This window comes from Phocoena phocoena, chromosome 8 (genome assembly GCF_963924675.1).
Source record: "Phocoena phocoena chromosome 8, mPhoPho1.1, whole genome shotgun sequence".
In the NCBI taxonomy this organism is placed as follows: Eukaryota; Metazoa; Chordata; class Mammalia; order Artiodactyla; family Phocoenidae; genus Phocoena; species Phocoena phocoena.
The window spans coordinates 24293383-24306212 of record NC_089226.1 but is presented as its reverse complement, the minus strand read 5'-3'; the positions used below and the strand labels follow the sequence as shown (position 1 = coordinate 24306212).

The 12830-nt window shown below is 38.5% G+C and overlaps 1 protein-coding gene across 1 annotated transcript in view; it reads right to left on the bottom strand.

Annotated features, from left to right (window-relative positions):
* Positions 1 to 1901: 1901 nt before the first annotated feature.
* EXPH5 (exophilin 5) overlaps positions 1902 to 12830 on the bottom strand; it is a 72848-nt gene continuing 61919 nt past the window's right edge. The window contains exons 5-7 of the mRNA XM_065882640.1: positions 10083 to 10218; positions 5346 to 7276; positions 1902 to 5288 (exon numbers count right to left, since the gene is read on the bottom strand). Coding sequence (XP_065738712.1) covers positions 1902 to 5288; positions 5346 to 7276; positions 10083 to 10218 — 5454 coding nt within the window. The remainder of the gene's footprint in view (positions 5289 to 5345; positions 7277 to 10082; positions 10219 to 12830) is intronic.

Genomic DNA, 12830 nt, shown 5'->3' with positions numbered 1-12830 from the left:
TAAGCAAACTTCATCTCACCTTTTGTAACATACGTGTAGACTCAGAATATTTACCGAAATAGATTGGTAAATAATCATTTAAAAAACCAAGAATCTTAATATTAAAATATTAACTTCGAATATTTTAAAATTAAATAGAAAACATAGGTCATGGTTTATGAATTTTATTTAAATTATCAGATAAATAGAAAAAGGAAGGTAGAATTTACAAACATACATGAAACAAAGAATAAACTGTTATTTATTCTTCACCATACAAATTTAAATGGAAACGTTTAGAACAGTTGATTTAGAATTCTACTGTCAGTCTCTTTGAGGTCAGGATTGGCCAGAGCTTGAAGTTTAAGACAATTTATAGATTGAAGAAATAGCTTTCATGTAATTACCTCATTTTCCTTAGTTTTGAGTTTCATGGGAACAATGCAAACTAGCTCTGGCATTTTGCTTCTAGGCAAGGCAATGGTTAGGAGGATAATAATAATATAGTCCTTTCTTGCATTTCTATCAGTTCCAAATTTCTGCATACTTCCCCAACACCTATCATTATCCTTAATTTATATGGATGAAACAAACTAGGTGAGAAAAATGGAAACTAAAATGAGGCCAGGAAGCAAATATAAACCAAACAAGATGAAATCCATTCATGTTCACCCTCACAGTACTAAGATCCAGGATGGCATGATTTCTGTAGTTCTAGCAGATTAGCTTCACTGCCACCTATTTATTGGTCTTTATGCTGATTAGGAGGAGAGAAAACCCCAAAAATTCCGCATGGCAAATAAAGAGTTAGGAAAGCCAAGTTATCAGTGGGTGTGACAAGTTATTTAGTCTAGATAAATTATTGAAGGAATCATAGTGATGAGCCCTTAGAAGTTCTGCCTTCTAATTTCCAAGGGTCTGGTAAATGATCTGGCAAAGAAGCCTGTGAAACCCAAGGTGTCAGATCTGACTTGGTAGTACTTTAGGGACTTGACCAAGGCTACCACTTGCAACTAAAATGTCTCACATGGAAAAAAGTGTTCTATCCTGCAAATAAAGAAAAAATTTAAATGGATGGTTCTGGAGAAATGGAAGAAAAAAGGAACAGTTGCTGAGAGAGCTGCAGTAAGGATGTCAGTCTCATGAAGGGATGTCTGCTTATCTCTACCCTTCAGTTATGTTCCCTTCCTAAGCAGAAATTCTGTGGCAAAGCCACCCTCTGTACCATCCTAGAAACTATTTCAAAGGAATTCCTAGGAGTACTAATGTTCTTTGGCTTACTAGGGATTTACCTCTTCACCTACTATCTCAACAAGCACTTCAAATATGTGTTTCCCTGGCTCCACTATGGATAAAACAGGATGTCCTTATAGATATGCCCTTATCTTTGCTCAAAAGAAAAAAACCCCAAAAAACCCAAACTCTAAACCTCCTAAATGTTGATGAGTCAGACAGGATAATAATACTTACTCCATTGTTATCACCCTACATTTTATTAAATGCCATGAATATAAGGTATGGAAGAGGCAAGACAGAGTTTTGCTGTTGTGCTGGGATATTAAAGTTGTAAATCACCATGAAAGGTATAAGAAAGTTAGGGGGAAAATAGAGCAGAAAACCAAAACTGGACAGTGAATTAGAGATTAAGTTTGGGCTGAGTGGCAGAAGGCCAAGGATATATACGGAGGAAGAAAACAGCAGAGAATCCCTCTAAACAAGAATTCATTGCTCTAGAATTCAGGAAGTCTATATATAGGGTGTGGAGGGGGAAAAAAAGAGAATTTGGATTGTTTCAGAGCAGGAACTGCCCAGATTAGATTTTTTTTTTTCTAATGTCTGTCCTTTCCGTAGACATACATATTTGCACTTTATTTACATTACAAACTTTTGGTGAAAAGGTTATACATTTTATAGAAAAAGCTTCACAGTTCTGACTCTTTGTCATTTTCATCCAGGTAGTATTCGTCATCCGTGGTTGTGTCTGTGTCACAATCTGAGTCTACTGGATCATCTTCATAGATATTAAGTGGTGCACTTAGAGATAAGCCATCTTTTGGCATCTGATTACTAGGAGAATTAGAACTTGATGACTCTGTTGGGTTAGGAGGGTTAACTACATCATCTTTCAGGAAGCCAGGGTTCTTAAGAAAACTTGGTTTCCATAATCTTCCTTGTGTGAGTGACCTCTTTACATTCTCCAAGAAAGCCAGTTGTTGTTCTTTCCCAAATATCCCATAGTCAATAGGTCTGGATATAGATGTTGCAGACCTAGGACCCATTTTTGGCCCGCTGTTGTACAAAGCCCAACTTTCATTTTCATCACAGGAGGGTAGTTCAGAAAAAGATTTGAATCTTCGACTGTACCCACTGTTGTTAGAGAATTCATTCCCAAGGGTCAGTTGACTCAGGGCATTGTCAATAGAAGTACTTTCAGAAAAATGACGCTCTCTGAATTTTGGAGGATGACTTTTTCGTAGTAGAGCACCGTGCACATTGATGCTTTTTAAACTCTTTGAATGATAGGGGTGTGGCTCAGGTTCCCACTCCAGAGATGAAGCACTCCTTTGTTGTTGCTGAAAACTGGCCAGTGGCATGCTTACTGTAGATTTCTCTGCAGGCTCCAATTGAAAAGGAGGGTTCAGCCCCCTCTGATGGTCAGGGAAATCTGCTTCCTTGAGGCTGATCAATGAGGGTTGGGCCAGGGCTTCTGACTCTCCTTCCAAAATCTGAGCTACTGTTACATCCTTAGAATTCTCATACTTTAGTTGTGATTCTGAGATTTTTTTAAACTCATTTTGATGTGGCTGTGAAATATTGTTAGACTTCTGATTGCTTACGTGTGCAGAAGTTTCTCTGTTGGTTATTGTAGTAACCTGGAGAGGGTCCTCGGATTTCTCCACACTTACTCCATCATTACTTAACCTGCTTTCATCTGTGGATTCTGTGGACTTTAACGTAGGCACAGGGGAGTGTGGGTTGCACTCTGGTGTGCCAGGGGATAAGGTGCTAAAGCCAGAATTGTTCCCACTTTGAGGAAAGATAGTAGTTACATGTCTTCTGGGGTATAAATCTTCAGCTGGAAATTTTCTGCTTGTTTTGGACATAACTGCCAATCTGTGTTTAACTGAAGATCTGTTTTCCCCTTTTTCTAGGTCATCCAAGCTTTTTTTAATTTTATTACTTCCTTCAAGAAGTGAAGGTTGATTCCATGCCAACTCCTGCATTTCATCTTTAGCCTTGCTCTCTGTCATATTTACCTCCTGACTTCTTTGAGGTAGTTCTCTGGGTTCAGACTGCAAACTGTCTAAATCTTGTTCACTTGAACAAGTCTTTTCATCAAGCTGTAGTTTATGCAAGGCTGGAGTAAGAGCAAAGACTTGGCTTTCTGAGTCAGAAAGTGGTTTATCAGGGTTTTTTGGGAAATCTTTTCTAATTTCCCCTCTTACTTCCCCAGGCTGCAATCCACTGGAGCTATCATCTATAGCTATACCTGTTATATCTTTCTGAAGACTTCCAGTAGCTGTAATGGCTATAGCACTACTTGTACACTCCCCAGAACTTCTAATAATTTGTGAATTTTCAACATTCTCTTCTGAATGGGCTGGGAGGTTAGAAAAATCACTGTTACCTGATTTAATGGATTGCTGACAATTTTCAGATTTCTCTCTTGTAATTTTTTTTCCCTGAAGCATTAGTGAAGTATACAGGGTTTCACTTCGCAATTTTTCCCCTTTCTCTTTCTTGCTTTGTGAATCACATAAAGGTGTTTTAGCTAAGTTGTGTGGGGAAATCGCTCTAGATTTAGGTTCTCCTTTATGAAGAGAAACATCTGCTTCAATAGAAGCAATTTCCTGTAATGTAGGCTCTGAGGACCTAAAACTCGGTAATTGTAAACCAGTCATATTTTCAGTGGTGTGAGAAAGATGGCTGTTCTCCTGAGCAGAGCTGACCTGCATCTTTAGATCTTTAGATGAAGGTGGTCCTGACTGCTTTTGTGTAGAACAATTTAGTTTGTCTTTTTCTAAAGCATTAGGAGATATTTCAGTCCCCACTTTAGTTAATTCTGTAAGTGAATCGATATTTTGTGTATACTTTTGAAGAAGGTTACAGAACTTTTTTCTGTGTTTCCTTGGTAGAGTATAGTATATTGAAATCACCTCAAGACATTTCACATTATCTTCATCACCAGAAACAGAAAACATGCTAGTAGTCTTAAATTTATGTAATGTTTTCCCACTTTCTTTGCCTGACAAATCTGCAGAAAAAGGTAAAGGGTGTTCATTTGGATGGGAAAATATACCTGTCCTGGAGGCAGAAATTCTACCATTCTTTTCAGTGCATTCTTGAAAGTATTCCTTCTGGTGGTGTCTTTTGCTTAAAGAACACTCCCGAACAGATGAGTCACTTCCCAGAGGGTTAATGAGTCTCTCCCAAGGCTTTAGTGTTATAATAGAAGCATCTGTATCTGAGACTAAACCTTTTTCTCTTTCATCTCTTCCAGTTGAGGAATATGGCACCCCTGAGCGACATGACACAGCCCTCTTGATGAGGACTTGAAGTGGTCCTTTTCTAACAGAAGCAGATCCAATGTTTGTCATATTTGTCATCTCCTCTGTGGCTTCAGATGGTACTGAGACTGAGTCTGAAACTACTCCGGAATATTTGCTCTCTGACTCACAAGAACTGGGACTGAATTTGTTTGATGTGTACTTCTCTACTGGATCTTCCACATCATTTTTGATTTGGAATGCAAGTTGCTCATTCCTAAACGAAGAAGGCATTATCTTACTTTCAGACTTCCTGTTATTGATGAGAAAACTGGCTGATTTTCTTGGTAAGGTACAATAAATTGTGTGAAGCTCAGGAGGCTTGGAATTGCTTTCAGTTCCCTCAATGAGGTTACTGCTGTCACTTGTGGGTATTGATCTACTTTCCGTTTTGCTTAATTTTTCGGTATAGGATATACGTCGTCTTATTTTTCCTTTTCCCTTTCCATCCCTGAAAGGAGGATGTGAATGGCATTTGACAACATCAACCACTTCATTATGTACAGGCATACAATTAACATTACTCTTTTGGTTTTCTGAGAGGCTTAGGGAAAATTGACTATTTTGGTTCTTGCAATCATTGTCTTTTTCTTCTCTTTCTCCCAGAGACAGATCTTTGCTTGAAGGACATTTCCAGGAGAACCCTGCAGTAGAAGGAATCACCAAAGCATCAAGGCAAGAATCATTTGATGGTAAGGAATCTGGTAGTGTACCTGATGACAGATCTAAAGAATCACATGGCATATTGTGGTCGGCAGGTGACTTGCTACAGTTGGTAGAATAAGTTGTGGTACATGGTTCTTCCTTGGTATCTAAAACAGCAGGCTTTTCTGAAGACTGTGCATTTTGATTATCAGTACGTTCAGGACTCCTGTGGTTATTTTTAATAATGTTTGAAATATCTTTATTACTTACTGTTAATTCCTGGTGACAACCTTGATTTGGGCTGAGAGAAGGTGATGTTGTTCTGCTTTCCTGAATGAAAGGAAGGGAAGTTGCTGAGGCAAGTTTTCTGTTCCCAGTATAACTCTTATCTTTTTTTAGTTCATTGGCTTTATGAATTTTGGAGATATCTCTCCTGGAAATCTCTCCAGGCAAACTTATTGTCGTAGATGCATTAAAAACAAATCTGTTGCTCTTGGCTGAGTCCTGAAAGAGGAGATTTTGAAAATCAGGTAAAGGGTTAGAAATTACTGTCTGTGAAACAAGTTGGGGTATTTCACCTGTCATGGTTTTCTGGTCTATCTTGTTTAGTTGTTTGTCTTTTTCCAAAACAGATCCATTCAAGTCTTTCTCATTATTCACTTCCGTGACCAAGATATTGGGTTGGCTTTCAGTCAGAGGTGGAGAATCAACTGAATCACTGTTGGTCCCAGTGACTTCTGTATAGTTTCTGATTGGAAGAGAAGCAGGCTTAATTTTCTGCAAAGTGACTGTGGGATTCTGAAAGTTGGGACTCTGAGGATTCCCTCTGTCATCAGAAATCTGTGGGAAGGTAGTTTTGAATGAGGATGCTAGAGTTTGAGCACTTCCAAATGAGTAAGGTTCTTTGTTTATATGTAGTTCCATAGGAGAACTGTCCTGTTGACATTCTAACCCACCAGATTTGATGTGATAGCTAGAACCAGACATGGGGCAAACATTTGGTGCACTAAAATGAGTAGACTGGTTCCTTTTAACTTGTGACACCTCCATGCTCTCCAGTGTGGATGCCTGAGAATCAAACTGTGAGGGATGTGGCTTCTCTTGGTTTCTGGAAATATTTGTCCTGTACCTAGGAGAAAATGACCCCCAGTGTTGAGAAGGAACACTATGACAATGACCAGCTAAAAATGCTCTATTTCCTTCAATGGAGATCATTTCAAAGTCTCTGTCAGAAGAAGTGAATGGTTTCCTGCTTTGATGAAAGTCAGACCAGGAAGAATGTTCTTCCTGTTGGCCCCCAAAAGGACTTTGTCTAAATCTCTGTTCCCTGCTGCATCCAAAGGTATTGCTAAGGAAAGACCCAGTAAATGGGTTATCTTCATGGTAGAACAGCATATTCTCTGAGTTCTCAAATGGGTCAGCACTCATTGCATTATTCATGGGGGCATTTAAACCAACACTTTGGTGAACACTCTGTGAATGGTAAAATTCATATCTCCTATCCTCCTGAAAACACCTGGGATACATATACTGGTCAGCAAGGTCAATTTCCATTGGTGATGGTGCCCTCAGGAACTCTTCCTGGTTCTGCCTATCTCTAGAGGAATCTGATCTATTCCATATGATAGATGATAAAGGAGTTCTCTTTGGGCTCTGTTGGTGGCTTGGTGGTATAAACCCAGTCTTGATCTGAGTTGTGGCTGAAAAAGGTAAGCTTCTTGCTGTGAAATACCCTGTAGCTGGTGAGGCTGATTGTTGTCTGCTGTCAAAATACAGAGAAATACTACCAAAAATATTCTTTTGCACATTATCTTCTTTTAAGACTCTGGGTTCCCTTGTTTTGTACATATCACAGATTGTCCTTGTTCTAGGAGAAAAGGTTTTAAAACCTTCCTTAGGGGTTCCTGGTCTTAGGACGTCATAGATAGACATATTAGAAGTTTCATTACAGTAATTTTTATGCTTTGCTGTGATATTACGGTGTTTATTCCCACTGGAGTAAAAATGACTGAACTGTGTTCTTGATCCATAGTTGAGAGGTGTTCTGGCATTCAATGAGCTTGGAGACTGTTCCTGAGCCAGTTTTCCATCCAAATCATCTAAAACTAAAAGGAGAATATACATCATTTTTTTGCATAAGATTTTACAGTCTAATAATATTTTGAGTTGTTGAAGGCTCCACTTGAAGAAACATAATCCCTTATAATTTTTAGATCATATCACCATAAATGTTATGACATTAACTTTGATTATGTCTTTAAGATAGTTTGACTTTTACAAGCCTGTAATGGAAGTTTCTTTTTCATTTTCACACTTCTTCAAATCACACATTTTCAAAGTTGACCTTCCAAAATGTCTTAAGAACATAAAAGCCACATTTTTCCCCCTAACAGTAAATTTTAATCATGGTTTCTAGTGAATCTTTTGTGTCACTAGGTAGCTATAATGCTTCCAATTATGTTTACCTCAGGGGATTGTAAAAGATATGAAAGTCTGTAAATAACATGTGAGTTCTTAGTTGTACTTAGTTGCACATTACTGCCAAAAGTTTAGCATCCAATTTATTAACATACCTATTTGGATGGTAACAGATATATTTTATCATATTCATGTTACAATAAATATGAGTAGATTGTGTATTTTTTTAAGAAATGTTCATTAAAAAAATAAAATCTGACATGAGAAATAAGTTATGGGATTATTTAAATTGCTGAAGAACTTTTTGGTTTACAGAAATCTATCCTTCTGAGTTACATAAAATGGTGCACTCTCTTTGGTTAATTAAAATTATTTGTCATTAAAAATTGTAATTTTAGGGGTTTCCCTGGTGGCACAGTGGTTGAGAGTCCACCTGCCGATGCAGGGGACACGGGTTTGTGCCCCGGTCCGGGAAGATCACACATGTCGCGGAGCGGCTGGGCCCGTGAACCATGGCCGCTGAGCCTGCGCGTCCGGAGCCTGTGCTCTGCAATGGGAGAGGCTACAACAGTGAGAGGCCCACATACAGCAAAAAAAAAAACAAAATAAAATTGTAATTTTAACTCTTCAATGACAGGGAAAGTGAGGTATATTGGTATCTGAGTGAATGTAAGTGAGACGTACTTATAATATACCAATTATGTTAGGACAGGTGCTGAAGGGGTTTTTGATATCTGCTCTGAATTTTCTCTACTCTATTTTATTTGTAAGTTGGTGCTATTAAGTTCGCATAGCCAGCAAAAGAACTAGTCTTGAGCATGAAAGATCTGTAACTAAGGAATTCTTCAGGGAAAATATTTGTCAATGTTTTAATGAAAAAAATTATTTTTCTCCTGTCCCTGAAATAATTTATTTCCTACATCCACAAATAAAATAATCAAGCAATGCCAAAATATAAGGCAGGGCAAAAAGAAAAGAAAACTACATAAATCTGTCTTTAAAGCAAATTATAATGAAATCTCTTTGATTTCTGTTTTCCCTTTCAAGCTGTTCATAGTTTTTTCTTCCTCCTTAAATAAAGTCTTTTGCTGACTACAAAAGCAATATATGGTAAATACAGGAAAATATAACAAAAGAGGTAAAGTCACCTGGAGTCCTTCTTCCCAGAGATAACCACTCTTAACATCAGTATCACGGGACTTTAAATTATTCAAAGTTACTTTGATTCCGAAATTAATACTGCTATTTGACTCACTACTCTTGAGGTCAAAAAAATTCCTGTTCTGCTTCTCCTTTTTATTTTCAGAGAGGTCAAGTCATTTTTTTTTTTTTCCATTTCATAAAAAGTAGCTCTCCTCTACTAGCAAAACCTTTGTTTCGGAACAGAAGTTTTCCTCTGGGTCTCTTTTCTCTGAAGCAAGTTCTCTGCCAGTAACCATCTTACTGAAAGGAGTTAACCAACCAGCTGGATGTCTCTCAATGATCACACCACCTGTCCTAACTATAGGGCTGAGGTGACATCATTGCCCTTGGAAATTGAATTTAGTTCCTCAAGGTGAAGCTAGTGAATGATTTCAGACTTCACTTTTCAAATGGCTAGGCTTATATTATATAGAATAAACTATGTCAAGGTGAGCTATGCTTGTATAATAAGGCCCATGTGTATATAGTACTTTTGGAACCTGTTTTAGTCTTTATTGTTATCTATTGTACAAGGTTAATTGTTTAACAACGATCAGATTTCATCACAGTGCATTTAGGTCCTAATCAGGAACAATAAAAGTCTATTAAGGACAGTAAACTTTTTAGATATATTTCCTAAAGACATATTTTTTCCTTTTTACCTGAGTTTAAATATTAAACATTATTAACATTATTACCATTCCATAGATTTATCAGGCCTTGATCCAAGAATATTTGCTTAGATTATATTTAAATATAAGATTCTTTAGGGACTTCCCTGGTGGCGCAGTGGTGACGAATCCACCCGCCAATGCAGGGGACATGGGTTCGAGCTCTGGTCTGAGAAGATCCCACATGCCGCGGAGCAACTAAGTCTGTGCGCTACAACTACTGAGCCTGTGTGCTAGAGCCCGCGATCCACAACTACTGAGCCCATGTGCTACAACTACTGAAGCCTGCATGCCTAAGAGCCCATTCTCCGCAACAGGAGAAGCCACCGCGATGAGAAGCCCGCGCACCGCAACGAAGAGTAACCCCCGCTCACCACAACTAGAGAAAGCCTGCACAGAGCAACAAAGACCCAACACAGCAAAAAATAAATAAATTAATAAATTAATTTAAGAAAATGATTCTTTAATATTTGTGTTAATAGCATGTAACCACATCTTCTTCAGGTAAGGTAAACAAGAGGGACTTCAAAAATGAAGTACAGGGTTTGATACATTTTGAGCACTTTAATACAGACTGTAATTATTATTTGCTTTCCTTTAGTACTGGGAATTCCAAAGGCAATTCAATGCATAGACTTACCTTGGAAAAACTCATCCTCTAGCACTGAAGCATCCCACGGAGGCATGCTACTTCCCTCCCTCATGCCTGCTGGCTTGGGGACAAATGCACTGTCAATGGGTTGATTTTCCAGAGGTGAATTGTATATTTTTGCCTGCTAATTTTAAAATAGAAAATGTAATATTATTTCTGGACTTTCCCCAGCCAACATGTTCCCACGAAAATGTCCCAAGCTTAAAAGTCCTAGTCTAGGGCTTCCCTGGTGGCGCAGTGGTTGAGAGTCCGCCTGCCGATGCAGGGGACACGGGTTCGTGCCCCGGTCAGCGAGGATCCCACGTGTCGCGGAGCGGCTGGGCCCGTGAGCCATGGCCGCTGAGCCTGCGCGTCCGGAGCCTGTGCTCCGCAGCAGGAGATGCCACAGCAGTGAGAGGCCCGCGTACCGCAAAAAAAAAGTCCTAGTCTAAGGACAGCAAATAAATTTTCCTAACATTTATTTCTCTAGTTGTAATGTTTTGTTGCTTTTGCAATTTGCAACTGATCACAAACTTCTCCATACCTACCTTAATTCCTTTCAGTATGAGCCTCTCCCTGCAAAAGATTCCTACAAATTTACATAGCACTACAAAAATCTTAAGGAGGTTCCTGGAAAATAGGAAAGAAATTGACCTCTCTTGAGTGGGGAATGTTGTCTCTCTGGCCCCAGTGGCTGTAATTTTAGATTTCTTAACACTGTACCTGTTTTCTCTCAAGAGGCGGTTAGCTGAAACTTGCAGTGGATCTTAAGATTTGTAAACTTGATGGATTTAGGGGAAAAAAGTATTTCTATCCACGGAAATCATGTAGCATGGTAGAACCTCCCAGATACACATAAGGAACTGATTAATCATTCTGAAAAAAAGGTGCTGAAAAGCATGACCTTATAATTTTTTTTTAAACCTTTGCTAGTTTTATAGGATTTAGGAGAATGATGTAGAGTTCTTTACTAGCAAATTATATCTTGATTTCATTAAATCCATCACTGCTCTACTTTTAAGTTTTAATTTGTCTTTATAACCTTGGGGAATTATCCACTTCCACACCTCCACTTCCTTTTGCCAAAACTCCATTTGCATTTCCTCTGGCAAACTGGCTCTGCCACTCATGACTCTACTTTAACTCATCCTGCCTGCATCCCTGCACAAGGCCACTTCCCATTCCAATTGCTTTATTTTCAGTTCACTTTCTACCCAGTCCTTGCCACTTGAATCCTTCTCTTCCCCAATTTTTCTCTTTTTATTTGATGTTCACTATCACATTTAATCTCATCTTGAATGCTTAAGGCCAAATCTCTAATATTTCTAAAGCTCCAGCTTTTTAATTTCTCAACACAGGTGTGTCCAATTCTAAAGCCTAGGTTCTCTTAATCTTGCATTCGTCATAATCTAGTATTTTTATACCTGATTGTTTTCTTTCTCAAGATCTAGGTCAGTTATTTCTTACAGAAGCCCTGCCCAAATTTCATTGACTTGTCATTTTCAGTTCTATGGGTAAGCCGTAATTGAATACATACAGAGGAGATTTAGTAATAAGAAAAATAATCCAATGATAATTTATTGGTTATTGGATATAATTTAACACACTTATGTTAAATTCAGAAGTAAACAAATATTAGAAGCACGATATAACTATAGGGATATACCAGTTGGAGGTAATAAAACTAGAAACTAATCATTTGAAAAATCAGATCAGTTACAGTTACACTTTTCTCTCTACAGTGCATCGAGGTGCTCTCTTTTGTGTCCTACCTACTGTCTCTCCAAGTCTTTATTTGTGCTAATAACAATTAGCCATGAACCTTATAAGCCCATTCTTCCCAAACCTGCAGTTTTGGTAGTTGGTGCAGAGTAGATACATTTAAGAGAATAGTAAGCATCATTGTCTCCCGACCATTTTAACATTCAAATAAACTTCAGATTTCCTCTATGTAGACCAGAGTACATTCTTTTTGGCCTCCTGGATCACATTCCTTTATAATGAATTTATAATGAAATGCAAAGTACATGAACTGAACACTCAGGTGAAGAGATGAACATCTCTAGGCGGGAAGGGTTTCTACCAAGAGACCGTGAATATAACATCCTTTGGTTATATTTCTGCATAGATCTTCTGCTTCAAGGCCACCCCTATTAACCTAACATGTTAAGGATGTTTCCAACACATGGAGATATTATATGGCTAAGAGAGGTAAATCCTTCTGCGGCTCAGAGCACACACAGATCCTCAGTCAGGGGTCAGTCTTGGACTCCGAATCTTCCTCCAAAGAATATTCTGTGCCATAACATTATCATAAAAGAGGAAGCCTATTTCCCATACCTGGTCTAGAGGATGAGGCCCAAACACCTCTGTGCAGCAAAATAGTGTCAAAATCCTTTTCCAATTTTTGATTTAAGCCTTTCTTCCCCAACTAGCTTTAATCCCCATGCTCCAAGCTCCCTACACATAGTCCTTTAAAATGCTGTGCACTTCTGAGGACTCTGTGTCTCTGCTCCTGATCTTTGCCCTTTCTCCTCTTCTTCTGGAAAATGTCAGCTCATCCTTCGGAGTCCAGTTCCTATATCAACCTCTCTGTTAGTCCTTTTCCTATTCTTGCAGGAATAATTAATTACCACAGTATTTTTTATGCACCTCTGGTATTACACATTTTATTTCATATCAAAGTTGTTTACATTCTCTCCACTTTTACTTTATCACTCGACTTCTACCCTTCCTCCCCTACCCTCTCACACATTC